Source organism: Ursus americanus, chromosome 16 (genome assembly GCF_024610735.1).
Source record: "Ursus americanus isolate L20-20 chromosome 16, mUrsAme1.1.p, whole genome shotgun sequence".
Taxonomy (NCBI): Eukaryota; Metazoa; Chordata; class Mammalia; order Carnivora; family Ursidae; genus Ursus; species Ursus americanus.
Window position 1 is genome coordinate 48200501 of NC_142142.1, and position 18201 is coordinate 48218701.

Below are 18201 nucleotides of genomic sequence, written 5' to 3' on the forward strand. Positions count from 1 at the left end.
ACAGTGTTTTACGAGAAATCCAAGAGATTACCCACTCATCTCCACCACTCGGGTTGCGCTGGACTAACATCACATAACAAATGGCTTGTAAAAGGTGTCCAAATCTTCTAGATGATTCAACCTAAATAAACTGTCTCCTGTCTGGGATTTTGGTGCCATATCATTTCATCGTATCTGCCTGACCTTCGCCAAAACCGGGAGAAAAAGGCTGAGATTAGGATAAGAATCTAGGAAGCAACACATTACTTTCACTCCCTTTACAAACTAGGTTTGTTTCTGTCTTTTAGTTAGCAAAAAGCAGAGGGCTGTTAGGAAGGTTTGGGTCAGCGGCCTTATGTTCAATAAAGACTGTTAGCTCTCAATATCACTGGCATTTTGGGGAAGGGGGTGAAACGTTGAAACTAAACACAGAGCTCCCCTCATATCTTGAGGGGCGGTCACACAGTTGTCCTGAACCAACAGCGCCTCAGATCTCTGGCCACACTAGGTGTGTGTCTTACGAAGGGGAAAAACAAACTTGCTAGCCAACTGACCTCACCATCAGTCAAAGGGTCAGTAGACCCCATCGAGATTCTTAAAAAACAAGACCATTAACCAACCTTATGTTTTCACAGATTATCCCTAACAACGTCATTGCTTCAACTGGGGGCTACAGGCTTTTTGGGCTATCGGATGACCAAACACACGTAGTAACTGAGCTCTTCCTAGGTATTTCACGTTGTAAAGGGCAGGCGAGATTGCCATGGATCAAGTGTTGACTATGTCCTGGCTACTACATCCTTTATATGTATCCCTTCTTTTTCATCAACACAACCCTGTGAGGTGTGTGGACAGTGAGTTCCCGGTGACAGGAGCTATTGAAGCACGTTTAAGGAGTGTAAGCAGGGGACGGATGAAAGCCTTGCATCACTCGGCAGGGGAACAAAGTGGGCAGTTTCTGAGGCACTTCTTCATTTCCATTTTTTTTAAAGATATAATTCACATACCATAGAATTCACCCTTTTTAAGTGTACCATTCAATGACTCTTTGTGTATTTGCGAAGTTGTGTAACTGTCACCATCATCAAATTCCGGAACATTTTGATCCCTCCATACTCATTTGTATTCTCCCATCTCCCAGCCTCTGGCAACCGGTAATCTGCTTTCTGTTTCTATGGAATCACCTATTTTAGACACTTCATGTAAATGAATCATACAATCTGTGGTGTTTTGTAGCTGGCTTCTTCACTTGGCGTGAAGTTTCCAAGGACCATCATGTGGTAGCGTGCATCATTCCTGTTAATGGCCAGATGATCTTCCATGGTGTCGATGTGCCATTTTGTTGACCGGTTCATCAGCGGATGGACTCTGAAATGCTTTCCACTCTGAGGTTTGATGAACACAGGGTTCCTGTTCCAAATCCAGCCAGGACACTAACATGTAGGACTCAGTTCACCACACTTGTAGCTTCTTGGTGGACATGTCTGTTGACAGACCACTGCCTAAACTCCACGGGGCAAATGGAACTAATTTCCCCTGACAGCCTCCCTCCTTCACGCTTCCCCACTTCTGTTAATGGCAGCACCACCCAGGTGCATGAAACAGTCTTTTTTTTTTTTTAACTCCTCCTTCTCCTGCACAGTGACTTACACGCCAACATTTGTAAATCCTACCTCGACTATACCATTTCCCCCTATTGTCATGACCAATTTCAAGCCTCTTATTGGCTATTCACTCAGCTTTCCACTAGCTTTACTATCTACTACCTGTCCCCTTTCTACTCTACTCAGTGTGATTCAGTTGCTGGATTTATCCTTTTTATGTTCAGCTGTGTCCAAACCTGTCCCAAGATCAAACAGCTGGAATGAAATGCAAATTTCTACCCCCTGGTCCAGCGTAAGTAACTTGCAATTTAGTAAGGGAGAAAGGCAGAAGAGCAATAGTCATGCACTTGTCTTTGCTATTTGATCGTAAACACACGTTTAAGGGAAAAACTGTTTCCACAGCAGGATCATAAAGACAAGGCTTTGGTGGAAGCTAGACCTCCCCTTGAATTCTAGCCATCCCCCTAGGGACATCGGAATCACCACAAGCTTCAGTTACCTCATTTGTAAAAAGAAAAAAAATAAAGGGCGAAAAACAGAAAAACCACTTACCTCTCGGGGTGCTTGTGAAGATTAGGGGTAATGTACATAAAGGGACAGCACCTGCCATGTACTTCGTACGCAATGAACGGTAGCTGCTACTTTCATCCTCCCCAAGATACGGCACACTGCTCTGCAGAGTGGGTACCCAAACATACTTGTCCTGCTAAGTGGCAATGCGGGGGGCTGGCGGACTACAGGGGGAAACCACAACTGCAGAAAGAATTGGACAAAGAGAACGGTAACCAGTGGCTGCAGAAAATGAGAAAAGGGAGCTTGGGAAGACAAGCAAGACATGGACAGATAGGTACGTTCTAGGCTGGTGTCGGAGCAAAGGGTGAGGCAGGAGCCCCTGGAGGCAAAGGGAGGGGGGCAGGGAGGAGGCTAAGCCTGAGTGGAGGCAAAGGGTCACGATGGGTAGGAGAGGGAAATTAAATTGGCCAAATGAATCATGGACATCTCAGAAACCAAGTAGAGTTCAGTCTCCATACAGCAGTCCCCAGGAAGCCATTACGGTTCTTGTGCAGGCAAGTGACATGAGGGTAGTTGTGGGTTTTTGGAAAACGGGACAGGAAGCGAGGCGCATGACAGGAGAGCAGGAACTCCTGCTCGTGCTGGTGTTTTAGATATCCCCATGTACAAAATGACCTGGCCACAGCGGAACAGAGCAAGTTGGAAATCAGAAAGCCGTTTTGAAAGAAAGAAAAGAATCACAGGCCCCAGTAACAAATACTATAAATGACCCCCACCTTTTGCCTCTTTCCCCTAAGGCCAACATTTTAATTTTTTTTCCCCTCAAAACATCTTCAAACACCTTGCTCCTCCAACTCCTCGTTTTCTGAAACAAAGCTAGGAATAAACTGACCAATTAGCCAGGCAACCCTATAGTCACAGCTGCCAAGGTCCTCTGACCCAAGATAGAATGATTCCTGGTTATTTTCATCTACCTGCGTGTGCCCGGTCTTAATTGCAGTTCGGCTCTTCTCTGGTGAGACAGGAAGGAAAACTTTGAGAATGTAAGCCCATCAATCATAATTCACATTTACAGCTCCAGAATCTTCCCCACACACTCCTATTAGAGTGCAGATACCCCACAGGAAGCAAACATTAGGCTCTATATGTATTGCGGCCAAATGTCACTGAAGGCCCAATCAAGTTAGAATTTATTTCAAAGAGGCTACTTTCCAAAAGGAAGAAGAAAAGGTCGAGAAAACCTGAGGCTTTTACTTTCAATAGGTGGCAAAGGCATAGGAACAGTTTTGTTGTGCCTCTTTTCCTTCCACTTGAGCTGTTTATAAATATTTGATTGCATGAAAGCTTCCAAGTTCTCTGGGACTGATTCTTGATGGCTGGACCAGTTTTTCGGATGGTACATTTGCTGGCTAAATAATCAATCCAGCTGCCTCATGTTCCGGGCACTCAACTTTTGTGAATTTGCCAAATTTCATAAACCTTTCAGAAGAGGCCATCCATCAGGACGGGAGTGGGAATGGAGGTAAGATCTGTGTCTTGTGCTCACTTTGGCAGCACACACACTAAAATTGGAATGATACAGAGAAGATTAGCATGGCCCCTGAGCTAGGATGCCACGCAAATTTGAGAAACGTTCCATATTAAAAAACAGGAAAAAAAAAAAAAAGGATCTGTCAGTCTCTCCTCAGCCATTGCTCAAAAGTCTCCTCTGAACCAGGAATGTCAGATCTGCTTCCACAAAAGCCCTCAAGGTTTTTGGCAGTGAGATCGGGACAAAAGGAAAAATGTAAATAATGCCTCATCAGACTAGGTCATACTCAACGAACGAGAGGACTCTATCAAAAGAAGAGATGCCAAAGAAGAGAAGAAATAGAAATTTCCAGGGACAGACTTCAGTGAGTGACATGAAAAGCATACTCTTATTTGGAGAAACACATGAGGCCAGGGGAGGCTACAGCTCACCTGGGACTGCCCAGTGAGCCACCGCTAAGCTGTGCCTTTGTGTTCCTGTGTCACCAACTTCGAAGACTGTCAGGACTAGAGGGACCAGAGGAGAGAGAATCATCACTGAGAAGGCAGAGGTCCAGATGGGGTAAATGACACCTTCCAGGTTAGACAATGAGCTAATGAGAGCAGAGAGTAGAAAGGACTGAAGGTTTGGTTTGGTCATGCTTGCCTGGACTTATGGATGGCTCTCTTCCCATGGATAGGAGGGGAAGTCAGGGAAAACCCCAGAAACCCTGCCCCACATTGCCCTTCAGACCACGATGTCTGGGCTACAGGGTTTGCATTCTCCAGGAAAGGTCTCAAGGTATATGAAATTCATATTCATATTTATATATGAATATGAAAATCACTTATGCTCTTTACTGCAGTAGATATAGTAATATATGCATTTTTAGGAAGATAAAACACAAAGTCTCATTAAATAACCACAGTGTAATTCAGTTTCTCATTAATTAAAAATGTAAGCAGCCCATATATTTTAAGGAAATAAGGATGCTTCCAGACTACCAAGATCTAGCTAAACTGGAAGATAAACCCAGTAGTAACAGCACACTGCAAACGGAAGGAGGCTTTTAGCAAGACGAAAACCACTAGTTACACATGATGGTGAAACTTCTGGGACGTCTGCTATGACCACACTCGACCCCTTTATAATAGTACCAAAGCAGCACAAGTCTAATATACAGGTTTCTTAAAACCAGGTTTTTGGGGCGCCTGGGTGGCTTAGTCCGTTAAGCTAAACCTAACTTCAGCTCAGGTCATGATCTTGGAGTCCTGGATCGAGCCCTGCATCGGGCTCCCCGCTGAGCGGGGTGTCTGCTTGTCCCTCTCCCCCTCTCCTCCCCACCACTCATGCTCTCTCTCTCAAATAAATAATCTTTAAAAAAAAAAAACACAAACCAAAGTTCTTACTAAATCACCAAGTTTTTTTCTTTCTTTACATTTAAAAGAACAACTAGGTTAAACAAGTATATTATTATAGAGGCTAGCAACCAAGTTTTAAAAAATGAACATACATTCTCTCCCTCCTTCTCATTCTCTCCCTCCTTCCCAATCTCTCTCCTTCTCTCTCATTCTCTCTCTCTCTCTCTCACACACACACCCCTAAGCCTAGAGTTTGGATACACAAAACCATTACAAAACATGAAATATGGCTGCAGTAGTAAGAGAGAGATTTACATATTCTAAATTCATTCATTTTTCACCTTTCCTGCTTTAAGTATTTAACTCCAAGAATAAAATACCACCACCACCACCACCTTTAGAGAGACACTGAATACATGCTTGGAAGTTTCTCATTCACTCCCCATAACTCTGTTAAGTATTATTAATCCTGACCTGCAGCCAAGGAAATGGAACCCAGGGGGTAATCTGCTCGGGGTCACCCAGCAAGTGAGCAGAAGAGCTAGAACTGAATCGAACCGTTCCGGCTCTTTTCACCACCCCGACAGTTCTCAAAGTATGGTCTGCAAACCCCTGGTGGTCCCCAAGACTTTTAGGGATACAGGGATTCATAACTATTTTCATTCAACTACTAATTTGGAAACATGTGTCCATCACCATGAGACTTTTCCAATGAGCTCAGTTGTTGATATCAATGTATGTGAGCTTTTGATCCTACATAAAGAAATGTGTCAACATTTGAAGGCCTGCATAGTTCAGTAAACCAGTATTTTCCAAATTACCAATACAGGATATTACAAAATCCTGCATAGGTACAAGACCCCATTCTTCACACACTGAAAGTATAAAATGGACTGATGGATTTTAGTGTCACAAAGTATAAAGAGTTTGGTGATCTGGCCTTAGATTCCACACTGCTGCTCTCTTTTAAGAAACTACCACTTGTCGGGGCACCTGGGTGGCACAGTCATTAAGTGTCTGCCTTCGGCTCAGGGCGTGATCGCAGAGTCCTGGGATCGAGCCCCACATCGGGCTCCTCCGCTGGGAGCCTGCTTCTTCCTCTCCCACTCCCCCTGCTTGTGTTCCCTCTCTCGCTGGCTGTCTCTGTCAAATAAATAAATAAATAAAATCTTAAAAAAAAACAAACAAACAAGAAACTACCACTTGTCAAGTTTCAGTGTAGAATCGAAATACCCACCATCATCTGAAAAGGCTATTAAAATACTTTTCCCTTTTTAAAATATGTCTCTGTGTGAGGCTGGATTTTTTTCATATACTTCAACCGAAACAACACATAGCACACCAGATTGCAGGCAAAAGTAGATACGAGAATCCGGTTGTCTCCTACTACGGCAGACATTAAAGACATTTGAGGCGCTATAAAACACTCTTCTCATAAGTAATTTTATCGTGGAAAACAGTTATTTTTCATAAAAACATGCTAGGGGGTTACAATTATTTTTAAATGAATTAATGTTTTTCATTGGCTTTCTCATTTCTCATGATACATTTTCTCTGTCTCATGTCTAATAAGGTAACTGTCAGTAGGTACAACCACATAAACACAAGCTCCTCCCGAGGCCCACAACAATTTTTAAAAGTATGAACTGATCCTGAGAGCAAAACGATTGAGCACTGCTGCCCTTCATCTTTTAAAATAATGATAGCAGGAAAAAACTACTCTGTACGGATGCTTCTGCAAAACATTTTAAGAATTTCAAGAATTATCAAGATAATTTTAAGAATTATCAAGAGGTACCCTCATTATTGGTCTTGATCAGAATGCATTCGGTGGCCCCAACCCTTTGGTCCCATGTACAAAGAAAGGGATCCCCTGGAATGAAATGCCGTAAAGAAAGCCTTAAGTTATAGGGAAATCCAAAAGCACCCTAATCAAATGAGGGGAAAAGACCTTAGAATAGAAAGAGAGCTCTACCTACCTTAAATGATTTCACACCAAGGCCTCGGCTGACACTCAGGGAACGATGGTGTCTAACAATATGTGGGAAAGCAAACAAGCCCCTTGATGGCTAAAATCAGGCAAGCGCTTGTTGTGAGCAGGACGAATTGTACTTGACATGACAGAAAAAAAAAAAAAAAAAAAAGGAAAAACCTATATCTAGCTATTTATCTGTAAAAAAAAAAAAAGGAAAAACCTATATCTAGCTATTTATCTGTAATGTTTTAGGACATTCGTCATAGTAGGAAGACATCGCGTTCCATTGAAAAGCAACTACTCGTCGGGACAGATCTACCTCTGAGTCTTGTGGCTTGGGAGAGGCAGCCAAAAGTGAAAGAAACTGCTCCCACGAGAGACAGTGCTCCTCCAGGAGCCAGTGCAAATGGAGGAGGTATTCACTTCCCCCCCGGCTATGCTCGTAAACACACCTGCAACTAGGAACAGGTTAATTTCCGCAAAGTATATTTGAAGAGCCATACTTTTTAAAAGGCTTAACTTAAAATAACCTACAAAACACGAAGCATTTCTTGCTACGCTTATTAGATCAGCCAAATATGCCCCTGAACGACTGAAAATTCAAACATCACTCCAAGAATAAGTCAAATGATACCTCTGTGTCAAAACCAACATACCCAAAAGCCAAACTCGGCGAGCCTTCAGAGTTGAAATGGGATCCATAAAAGCACAGAAATGTTGCTACTTTAGTCAGTCCAGCGTTGGGGATAAGAATGGTAGTAAAGACATCAGATTTTCATTTAGGGTAGCAGTAAGCCAAAGTTATTTTCAAGTGAACCATTAATCCCACTGATTTATACACTTAAAAATGGTTAAAATGACAAATTTTATGTGTATATGTTTTACAATTTAAAAAAATATACCCCAAATCACTCAACTGTACACTTTAAAGGAGTGAGTTGTAAGATATGTGCATTATGCCTCAATAAAGCTGTCCCAGGCGCCGCGACATTCCCGGCTGCTGGTGTCCTCGCGAAGCTCACACGTTAAGAGGTCAGCTGGCCGGTCTCACCAGGAAAGATGCTCTCACAAGCAGCAAATGGGGGACGGTCGCTGCCCGTAAGACTAATTACGGCCTCCTTGGTGCCTAAGCTTTTCCAGTGTAACTTGCAGAAGGCCGCTCAAGAAGAATATAAATAAAAAGTCGCATCCTTGGTTCCTTTAAGCATATTTAATATTTGAACTCTCATTTTCTATTTTCCCAGACCCCAGAAAACAGAAAGATTTTAGATGACCAATATTTTGTTCCAGAAACATACAGCCTTATCAGCTAATTCATAAAAGAGCTATTTTACAAAGGTACATCTGGATAATTAGAACAATAAAGTCTTTTAGGCATTTCAAAATGTGATCAGTAAAAATACATGATTATTAATAAAGTTTTTTTTAAAGATAGTTCCAGATTTTTTTAAAAGTAATTTCTGTTAAAGAGTACATGATTGTATGGTGAACAAGGAAAATAAAATGTTCTAGTAGGAAGAGGCTTATTAAAAATAACCAAGAGTGTGCACATGACAGTTACCACTTTTGTAGTACACCTGCTTAGCCGTTGGCACCTGGGAATGGCAGACAGGGCTTTCTTCTACGAGGTACGTGTTTTTTTCTCCCTACCAATTTATTATCAAAACCATCAGTACCAGTGGGGAAGGCCTAAGGAACAAGGCAGAAGAAACTCTTTTCTCGAAGAAATAACCATTTTGCAGATCGCTGAAAAGGGGTGGGACAGTCAGAAGAAAACAGGATTTACAAAACAAAAACTATAACGGTAGAGGGGGAAAACACTAGCCAGCAGAAGGACTAGAAGGTCCTGCCCAATTTTCTATTTTGAGGTCCTCTGTACACACTTCTCAGGGACACCCTCTGTGACATACAGGGAAGGAAATATTGACCACAGCTCCAGCAGCTCAGGATAACAGCACACACCGCCTTCAGAGAGGACGGCTTCCAGTTTGAAATACAGAAGCTCCGTGTAATACACCAAATTTACCAACATCACACACACAAACACCAGTATGCAAGGAAAAGACAACTCACAGGAAGCATAATTATTGTCTTTAGCTTCTAAAAAGAAGAACAAAATAATAAAATAAGCTTTTCTCCTTTAATCATATTAGGTTCCCCCTCTCTCCTCCAAAAACAAATAAAAAATTGTTTTAAAGAGACACATCCTTGGGGCGCCTGACTGGCTCTGTTGGTGGAGCATGTGACTCCTGATCTTGGGGTTGTGGGTTTGAGCCCCACGTTGGGTGCAGAGGTTACTTACAGATAAAATCTTAAAAAAAAAATAAGATAAAGAGGCACATCGTTTCTAACAGTGGTTAGAAGTTGTTTTGGGGAACAGGAAGCCAAAAAGCTAATGAAATATACCTTCTTATGGTACAATGTAATAAATAGTTACAGTTTAGGTTCTAAAAGCCAAGACAACTCAGGCAGTCCAAGTTAGCTGATTTTAAAGTGTGCAAAATATATGGCTTCTAGGGCTGTAATCATGATTTTAAATTATAGCACTTTGGGGGCTTGCTGATTTGCCTTGATTAACTCTGTTCTCTGAAAAGGAAGGAGACACTCCAAATGTAATTTGCCACTTAATAGCAAAGGAGCCATTAGGCCCACAGAAGAGAGCACAGGGTCACAGCAGGTCACTTGAACGGCTGAAACGCAGCACTCCTGCTCTGGGGAGGTTGCTTTGCTCACCACCCTTAAATCCAGCGTCTAGTCAAGTAACTTTGAGAAAACAGCTCTGATGGTGACCACTAGCACTCAAAGACAGGATGAATATCTCATTCCATCATCCTGAAGGGCAGATACCGTAGCAAAGTAAAGTGGATGTGATTATAAAGGCCAAAAGAAAAGGTGGGTGTGGGAGAAGTCGGGCTGGCTAAGATAAAAAGAACACTCAAAACTGTGGAATCTTTTCAGACTTAAGACTTTGTTTTGGGGCTTCATTTAAAAATCCAGATACGAATTTATTTGGAAGTGCAAGAGCTATGGTCAAAGCATTTTTCCAGTTAGCCCAGTTAAACTGCAGGAAAAGAAAAGCGAATTGTTGTTACGGACAAGATCTGGCTGAGCTAGAACAGAAACTTAAAAGTTTCTTAAATGAGTGCTAGAGAATCAAGTGATTACTCTGGATGGTCTGAACTTAAGGTGAAGTTCTATTTTTTATTTACCTTTCTCCTGATTAAATACCAGCTGAGGACACTGGTGGCAGGTGGCTACAGGTGTGCTACCAGTTCAGTTGGGAGTGACCACGTTGTTTCCAACAGCATGTAACCATTCTGTTTCTACTTGCTTCCCTTAAGAGATAGAGAAAGTTCAAGTCCCAAGCTTCACTTACTAGCTTCTGTTTCTAAAATTTTTACGCCTATTCTGATTTAATTGATACTTGGTCTACAACTCAAAATAGCATTCTAATTTAGAGATGAGGTCCAACGATCTAAGTTGAGCTACTTAAAAACCTAGGTCAGGTTTGAAAAGGCAGGAAGTGGGAATGTGGACACAGATGAGCTTGTTAAGTTGTAGTGGTGTTTATGAAAGTAGGAGGGAACCTTTATCACTTGCGGTGAGAGTGCAGGGGAAGAGTAAAACGACATTCCGATCCCGATTACCCACAGGGTTCAGAGGGCACTACTGAAAGATATGAGCAGTGGAGGAACACTTTGCGTATTAACAGAGTTTGAAGATTTGACAAATGATTTAGTTCTAGTTGGCAAAAATACTCCAAAACATATATACCCGATGCACAAAGAAAACCACAGAAAGCCAATATAACTGAAGGAGTTCTCGAGTCCCGGTTCTGAAACATTGATCCACTGTAGGGTGCTGCCGATACTACAATTCATGCTAGAGCAGGCAGTTAGCAACCCCTTGCCCACAGTTTCCAGTGTATGCTCTGGTCTGCTATTGTTAAGGTCAGTCATGCACCAGCGTGGAGAACGTTCTGGCAGTGAAGTCAGAGGAAGTGCTTCTGGAGCTGGTTTGAGCAGCTCTGCCTTCTCCACCACATCCCTCTCCACTCCGCTCGTGGCTCTCCTCTTAACTCAAAGAGCCCTTTGGCACCATCAGTGCAAAATTAATATTAGAGTCAAACCTCCAGGTACTAAAATTTTACTGGCCTTATATTCAGCAGTACCCGTGGCTAATGATAGCCATGGTTCAACTCAGTAGTGATTCAGTTAGCTACCCTTCCCAGACTCTTTCCCCCACTCCCAGGCCCGCCCTGCCTCAGCACCCCACCCTGCCGCCATCTGAAGCATCTCCATTTGTTTGTTTTTTCCTTCCTGCTCAATCTGCAGGGATAATTTTACACAAGTGCCGAAGTCTCATGTATAATTATAAAAATGAAACAATACCAAGAATAACAAATTTATAGCCAAGAAAATAAAATTTGCTTTTGTCTCCCTCCCAAATCCCTACCCTCAACAGAAAAGAAGACAAGAGAAGAAAACACACCCATTTTCAAGTGCCTGCTATTTAGTACACTGAGGATTTTCTGTTACTTGGGGGTGGATCCCAGCTACGGAGAAGAGGTGCTTGCCTCAGGCGGGAGGAAGCCCACCTAACTCTCTGCCCACCTGGGCAGCACACAGCTCCAGTCCTCTGCACACAGGAGCCATGGGCATACTGTGCCTTTGAGGTGCCCTTCCAAGACCAGGACAGCAGAGGGCATGGAATACAGTTGCATGAAGGCTGGATGCTCCTCCCTCCCCCGGCTTCCTTCCTCCTCTCTGCCTCTGGACCCAGCCTCCTAATACCTCCTCCGGAACTCTTGGCTTCAGGAGCAACTGACCCTCGGGTGTACTAAATACGAAGGGCTAAAACTCTCACTACTCAATTAAAACAAAACATGGCAAAATAAAAATTAAAATGTGCTTTCAAATACGGAATGAAGTCAAATAAATACATCTGATTTTCTCTTTTTCTTAAGTCTAAGTAAAATTTCATATCCTACACCCAAAGCTCTATACATTTGGTTTTTGTTCTGAATCAAATGAATTTCCGATCGTGAGGAGAGCAGAGTGAGGGCGTCGGGACTCCCTCACTGACAGACTAGTGCAGCTGCCGGACTGTGAAGAAGCAGTCCCACTCTGGGAGCCCGGGCACATGGCCACCCCCGGGGGCTTCACAGGCAGACCCTCTGTCACACACTCTCTCTGCGTCCATGGTGGAGCCAAGATGGGTGATATACAAGGCCGATGCTCAAAGTCCAACAACCTTCAGTCACCTCCAGGACACGCGGCTCTAACTTTTATCTGGGAAGAATAAAGATACGGAGATCAAATTAAGAAGAACAAATTAACACTCAGAGAATACCTATGACATCTGTGCATCTCGGTATGTCTTTCTGGATCAGAGCGGCCTCACTGGAAAACAGGTCAAGCAAGTGAGGACGAACTGCCGCACTGAGCGGAGACCCACTTGCAGTCACGGGGAGACAGCGCTCTCGCGGTTAGGACCGGCGCCAGGGTACAGCAAGGCCCCAGGGCCACGAGCCTCCCTCATGGCAGCCCTGGCAAATCTCTCAGGAATCCAGGATTTACCAGGCTTACCCCTGCCCCGATTTCTGCTCTTGCAAAGGTGAAGACGGAGGGGATGAGGGGTTGGGGGCGGGGGAGATGGTGCAGGAACTGACAGCCACAGCTCCTCTTAGAAGAGGAAGAGCAGAGTCAGCAAACAGCCTCTGCTTGATCTATGATGTTTGGAAACAAGCGGTTTTTTAAAGACAGGAAAGAAATGGAATCTCAGAAGGTTTCCACTTTTAAAGAAGAATAAATCATTTCATTCGATGTACTGTTCAGGCAGAATGATTCGAGAGTCGGGAATCCACAATGTTCACATACCTGAGTGCTTGTCTGTGAGGGCTGATCCAGCCAGCCTTTGGCAAAGCATGCTGTAACTTTCTTCCACCTTCTGTAAAATAAAACCCATAGGATTTTCATTTGAACATCGTAATTTTTCTTTATGAAAACAGGAAAGCAAGCTTTTTCATATTACCGGTACATACTTCTGGATTTCCACATCAACGTCCTTAAGAATTTTGTTAGTGGGGGGGAAAAGTGAATTCCTTTTACCTGCTTCTCCCTTGAGTGAATAACTGAGAACTTTCTCACGTAAAGGTGATTTTCCCACCCCCAGAGTCGCCCTGAAAATGGTCCCACAGGTGACAAGAGCTCTGTTAGAGCCAACCTGCCCACAACAGCCCCCTGGATGCCTCATCAGCCCCAGGATGACACTACCTACAGTCGCATGAAAAAGGGAAAACCTATCACATGGAGTTGAAAGAAAAACTAAGGGACGCGAGTCTTGAGCTAAAAGGCTAAGAATACTTTTAATGTTGTCCCTAAGGCTTCTAACTAAATGAAGTCATGAAAAAACGTTTGGGCTCCACTGATGACAAACTTTAGGATTAAGTCCTTTTCTCAGAAATCACCACAGAAGTCAGTTTTGAAATAGCGGCCCGTACAGGGACGACCTCAACTCCGACTCACAAAACTCCACTCAGGCCCAGCTCTCCAGATCATGGGGGCCGCTACAGCCAACTTCTGTGTGGCAGAGCGTCTGGGAAACTACCCCCGTCTAACGATTCATGGGTAATTAATAAGGAAAGCATTTCCTAGCCGAGATTCCTAGCGACACAAACCCCGCCTATGTCATTGGTTTGCTGTTCACGGCGACCGGCCAATCACCCCAAACATATCTGGGGTCTTACGCTGAGAAACCCACACAAGCAGGCAGTCTACAGCGCTACGACGTTTTCTGTTCTTGTGATCCGCAACCAGAAGTGCCGTGCTGACCTCGGCTTTTTATCCAAGTCTATTCACGGTAATGGTCAAAGAAGACAGCAAATCCAGAACCTGAACGAGCTCACCGGCATCAGCATTCCGGTTATTCTCGACCTCCTCCCTGCATGAAATACGTTTCTCTACCCAAGCCACGAGGACACTGAGCTCTGAGGTACCTTTAAGTGTTCAAGGTCAGCCTCGATCTTCCGAATGTACTCCATGATCTGGCTCTGAGAGTCTGCACAAGAGGGGGGACTCTGGATCTCAAAACAGGAATCCTCCATAGCCCCCCAGCGCTGCTGGAGCAGGAATTCGGGGGTGAACGGTGAAGCCGCCCCGTCGGAATGGGCACGCTGGGGCGAGTGCTGGTGCGGGCGAGCAGAGTCTGTGGAGGGGATGCCTGCCGGGGGCGGCGGGGGGAGCGAGGAAGCAACGTCCTCATCCGTGGAGCTCTCCTGCACCGCTTCATAGCCGTCAAGAATCAGATAGTTTCCTATGACAGACACAGAACAGCTTGATGAGCTCCGTGCCGCCATCCTCACGTCAAAAAATAGAGACGGGGTGATATGCTGACAACCTTAAAAGCCGTTAAAGAGGGAGAAAAGCCATTAATTCCCCACCTCCCGAGTTCAGTTTTAAGTACATCAGAATCTTCTCACTTCAGGCTGAAGCTAAACTTAGCAAACTTTCCTGTAATTTCCGAATAATTTCAGATTAGTTAGCATCTTAAAAGCTGGAAGCTACAAAGTCCCTGTATGATCTTGCCACCGCTTCCCCAGCCACAGAGCTCTCGCGCCTCATCTCCCACCGCCTCCTCCCTCCCCCTGCACGTGGGCCCGGTTCTCTGCTGCATCCCCTGCTCCCAGACGCCACAGGGCTTCCTCCCCCACTGCCCGAGCCGCTCTGCTCCCATGCTTCCTCACACAGGCCCTCCTCCCTGACCGTCCTGTCTGCCCCTCGGTCTGACTTACGTTTCCTCCTAATTCTTCTTACCATCTGACATCTGTGGGTTTACTTATTTTACCATGACACTTTCCTCACTAGTACTTAAGCTTCGCAAGGATAGTGGATCTTTCTGTGTTTTATTCAATGCTGTATCTTCCAGCACCCAGGATGGGGTCTGGCATGAAGCAGATTCAGGAATTATTTACCGCATGAAAGAGTAAGTCACTCACTCACTCACACACACACACACACACACACACACACACACACACACACGATAATGCGTGGATACCCAAACAATATCCATAAGCACAGATAATAACGATCAAGATCAAAGTTTAAACGTGAAAGAAACTTGCCTGAGATGCGCAAAGTAACATCCTCTTCCTTCCGAACCGCCCCATCACCTTCTGATGGGTTATCATCACTATGTGCTTCACGGGCATCAAAAAAGTGCTCTCCACTCTCATCGAGACTCCCTTCTGGCTCCGCAGGAGGCATCTCTGGGGTCATAACCATGTGGTCCATTACTAAAATGTTACTTGCCTGGCTCTCTTGGAATGCCAGTACCACTGAATCCCGCGGAGCCGAAGATTCAGCTGAAGTCCGTGGACTGTAACAAGTTGCAATGTCACCAATTCCAGTTCTAAAGGGCATCTGTCCTTCACCAGGAGGACAGGCCTTACTATTCTCAGAGTTCTGGGCTCCACCGTTTGTCTGCACCCCTGAAGACGCTGTCCTGTATCTTGGGAAATGTGGCCAGTCTTCCTGAGTGCTCTTCTCAGTCAAACCCAGCTGTTGGACTAGCAACTGCTTCAGCAAGCCCACTGGAAGATTTCGGGAGGGAGGGAAAAAACCACACATTCACAACAATAACTGCAGACTGCCAGAACTAAATTAGTTTATGGAGTTATCCATTATTTCTAAGAGTAAGTGCCTTTTTAATAACATAGACTCAAAATATTAATTTCATGCGATCATTTTTTTTGTTTTGTATTGAAAAACAAAATAAGGCACCATCTAGAGAAGATTTAATATGACACAAGACTTGGAAAGATGTAAGCCTTCTGAATGGGGCGGCACTCCTAAATCACCAAGAGCATGCCTGCCTCTTTTCTCTTCCACATAACCTGAGTAATACCCCAAAGGTACTTCTTAAAAGGATGTTAAGAAGCTGTGTTATGCTAGAAAAGAAGCCCTCCAATTTTGCTTTTTCCAGAAGCAGACACTGTATACACAGGTGTTATTTTTTTCTAATTTTATTAGACACACAGAATGTTTATTTTATCATTTATAATAATAACCCAAGGAATCTCCTTAAATGGTGAAGAAAATAAAGCTGGCCTGAAATGAGATTTACTTTCAATGATTTGTCAGCATGAATCCTTCCAAAGGATAAGAAAATGTTTCTGAGTTTTTAAAAATGCCCTTACTGGTGGCACACGTCCCTCAGGCTGTTGAAAAGAGAAGCAACTCAATTTTCAACGGGCCAGTGTACACTGGGAGGCCACCCCTACAATGACAGTCCCTGCGACAGTGTCAGTCAAACCAGCAGAAATCCTTCTGACTGCTCATTCAGGAGTATCGACAATAAATCAGATCTTAGAGAATGTGATCAACTCCTGACTTTTCACTCTGGCTTTATTTCTATCTTCTGCGTCTTCTGACAGTCTCCACTAGTCTTTGGCCCTCTGTTCTTCCCCTCTACCCACACTTCCCAAGGATGCTATGCATTCCTATGACTCTGACACTCAAATCCATCTCCTCCCTACCCTCTCAAAAGCCCCAGGCTTAAAACTCCAACTTCCTGCTCGTTACTTCCTCTTAAATAGCTTGCCAGTTTTAAAATTGAGCCCATAAGCTCTGGCAAATAGAAAAAGGGGAAAAAAAGAAAGTGTGGCAGTGGGGTGTGGTGGTCCTTTCTGACTTTGATTTCGGACAAGAACATTGAAATCATCTAAGTATTCCCTCTTCTTTGCCCTTGCACCAACCCAGTTGATTGTTTTATTTGTCGACTCTCACTTGACTTTTATTCCTGATACCATTCTAGTCCAAAGCCTTTTAACCTCAAGCCTAGACGACTACAGCGGCTTCACACTAGCCACGCCCTCCTGGCTCATCCCATTCCAACCCTTCTTCCACCCTCTCAGCCTGAGCCATCTGTTCTCACTAGTCGTACCCTAGCTTCAAAACGTCCAATCGTTCTCAGCAGCTACAGCAACCCTTCTCAGCCTTTCCCCTCCTCCAGTACACCTGTGAGACGGGACAGGCTCCCATTTATAAGTGATTCTCAGCCAGGCTGAAGAGGGAGGGGGTAGCAAACAGAATGGCAAGGGCCACCCATCTTGTGGGTGTGCGCTGTGTGTGTGTGTGTGTGAGTGAGAGAGAGAGAGAGAGAGAGGGTGGGCCAGGGTTGAGAGTACTGCAATCTCTACAAGAAATTTAAAAGAATATCTGTAGTTTGGAAAAGCACGTGCTGTGCCATCCTTTTTCTAAAAAAAAAAAAAAAAAAAGAGTGAGCACGTGTGTGTGTGTGAGAGTGAGGGAGGCATAGAAGAAGAGAGGGAGAGAGGGAGGGAGACAAAGAGAGGGAAAGAGAATCTTAAGTAGGCTCCATGCCCAGTGCAGAGCCCAATGTGGGGCTTGACCTCGTGACCCCGAGACAATGACCTGAGCTGAAGTCAAGAGTGGGATGCTCGACGGACTGAGCCACCCAGGCACCCTGTATGTTGTGCCATTCTTAAAATCCAGAGGACTCAATGTGGTGTTGAAGGTTCACAATGGCTGGCCTCAGCATCCCGTCTCCTACCTTTCCAAGCTTGTCTCCAACACCTTGCACTAAAGTGGTCTGCTCACTGCTCTTGGAGCGCCCTTGGGGCCTCCTGCCTCTGTGCTTCTGGTCCTACCATTATTCCTACGTGTATAGCCTCTACATACCCCCGAGTCTTACCCATTCTTCAAGGCAATAATCACCTCTCTCTTGTCTCCTGATGCGTCCCTCTCTGGTCACCACAACCAGATCCGTTCTGACACACCTGCACCCGTTACTTTAAAAAGTGGGCGGTTTTCTATCATCTTCCCAACTAGATGGTAAAATTCTTTAGGGGAAAAGTCAGAGTTCCCACTTCTTCGGGCTCTCCCTAAGTGGCTGCACAGTACAGGACACAACCCTGGTACTTCACAAGTATCTGTGTTAACTCATGAATAAAACTTACAATTCCTCAGTGCATCCAGTGCCCACCGTTCTTCCGAGGCAGGCAAGTGTGGGTCTGGGATTGGGATCTGATAACTTGCTCCGGCTTCCTGCAGAGTCCCATCTGCATGCTGCTCCTTAGCAAACTGCCTCTCGGCCACAAACAGATCATCTACCTCGGATTTCCCAGAGGTCCCCAGTGAATGAGACTGAGGTTTTGACGACATTAAGGGAGACTCTAATCCCAAATCTCTGTCTGTTCAATGGAACAGAAAAAGTAGAATAGATCTTAAACAAAGC

The 18201-nt window shown here is 44.5% G+C and overlaps 1 protein-coding gene and 1 non-coding gene across 5 annotated transcripts in view; one reads left to right on the plus strand and one right to left on the minus strand.

Moving 5' to 3' along the window:
- Nucleotides 1-3634: 3634 nt before the first annotated feature.
- LOC123792750 (U6 spliceosomal RNA) lies at nucleotides 3635-3741 on the plus strand. Its single transcript, XR_006779790.1, has one exon. It is a non-coding gene; the product is annotated as a U6 spliceosomal RNA (small nuclear RNA).
- A 4396-nt stretch (nucleotides 3742-8137) lies between these two features.
- ARHGEF12 (Rho guanine nucleotide exchange factor 12) overlaps nucleotides 8138-18201 on the minus strand; it is a 153422-nt gene continuing 143358 nt past the window's right edge. For all 4 annotated transcript variants that reach the window (XM_045797990.2, XM_045797989.2, XM_045797988.2 and 1 more), the window contains 5 exons: nucleotides 17924-18157; nucleotides 15068-15535; nucleotides 13940-14256; nucleotides 12822-12891; nucleotides 8138-12233 (listed from right to left, as the gene is read on the minus strand). In XM_045797990.2, coding sequence (XP_045653946.2) covers nucleotides 12223-12233; nucleotides 12822-12891; nucleotides 13940-14256; nucleotides 15068-15535; nucleotides 17924-18157 — 1100 coding nt within the window. In that variant the 3' untranslated portion in view covers nucleotides 8138-12222. The remainder of the gene's footprint in view (nucleotides 12234-12821; nucleotides 12892-13939; nucleotides 14257-15067; nucleotides 15536-17923; nucleotides 18158-18201) is intronic.